Below are 1,142 nucleotides of genomic sequence, written 5' to 3'. Positions count from 1 at the left end.
TGAGCTTTGAAGTATAAAATCTCGAGCACTTGATTACTCCTCTCATTCGGCCCTTTTCCTAAAAAAGAAATAACATACGGGACTCGGAGGTCTGATTATATGTGAAGACTACTTAACCCGTTTGTATTTCTATCAAAATAGTTGTAACCCTAGATCGGGAATTTATACTCTTCCATGTTCCTTGTAGGTCGTGATTCATCATTTAGTACGGGTTAACCTTTTACCTATCAACTAAAATTGTTAGTTAAATTGTATTAATTCAAGAATAAAATTTTAAAATGAAGATACCTGACCATGGATACTCCTTAGTTATAATATCTCTTCATATGAATGACATTCCAATGTGAAGGTAATATCGTGCCATCCATTGTTTCCAGCTTGTATTCTTTTCCTACGATACCGTGAATCTTGTAAGGTCCTTCCCAAGTTGGACCTAATTTTCCCGCATTAGCCGCTCTTGTAGACCGAAAAACCTTCTTGAGTATGAAGTCCCCAAACTTGAAGTATCTTAGGCGATCTTTCCGATTATAATATCGTTCCATGACTTGTTTTTGTGCTGGCATTCTTATTAATGCAGCTTCCCTTTTTTCTTCAAGTAAATCTAGGTTTATTTGCACTTCTTCTTCATTGGATTCCTCAGTCGCTTGTGTATACCTCATGCTTGGCTCCCCTATCTCAACTGGTATCAGTACTTCAGCTCTGTAAACCAGTGAAAACGGTGTTTCACCCGTACTTGTTTTTGTTGTTGTACGATACGCCCATAAAACACCAGGTAGCAATTCTACCCAATTACCTTTGGATTCTTCCAATCGTTTCTTCAAATTGTTGATAATTACTTTATTCGTTGATTCAGCTTGTCCATTACCCACCAGATGGTAAGGCGTCGAGGTAACCCTTTTGATCTACCAACTTTGAAAAAATTCTATGATTTGTGCGCCTATAAGTTGCGAGCCATTATCACATACGATTTTCTATGGTACGCCGAATCGACATATAATATTTCGCCAAATGAAATCTCCAACCTCTTTTTCACGTACATGTTTAAAAGCAACTGCTTCTACCCATTTAGTAAAATAATCAGTGAGTACTAGCGGAAATTTTACCTTGCCTTTTGCTTGTGGTAGTGGATCCACGATATCCAT

At 37.6% G+C, this 1,142-nt stretch overlaps 1 protein-coding gene across 1 annotated transcript; it reads right to left on the bottom strand.

The window, feature by feature from the left end:
- Positions 1-305: 305 nt before the first annotated feature.
- Positions 306-1,142, bottom strand: LOC138891307 (uncharacterized). Its single transcript, XM_070174665.1, has 2 exons — positions 1,023-1,142; positions 306-902 (listed from the first exon to the last, which is right to left on the bottom strand). The coding sequence occupies exons 1-2, from the start codon at positions 1,140-1,142 to the stop codon at positions 306-308; spliced, it is 717 nt and encodes a 238-aa protein (XP_070030766.1).

This window comes from Nicotiana sylvestris, chromosome 1, assembly GCF_000393655.2.
Source record: "Nicotiana sylvestris chromosome 1, ASM39365v2, whole genome shotgun sequence".
Taxonomy (NCBI): Eukaryota; Viridiplantae; Streptophyta; class Magnoliopsida; order Solanales; family Solanaceae; genus Nicotiana; species Nicotiana sylvestris.
The sequence above is the reverse complement of the archived record's forward strand: the minus strand, read 5'-3'. Positions and strand labels throughout refer to the sequence as shown.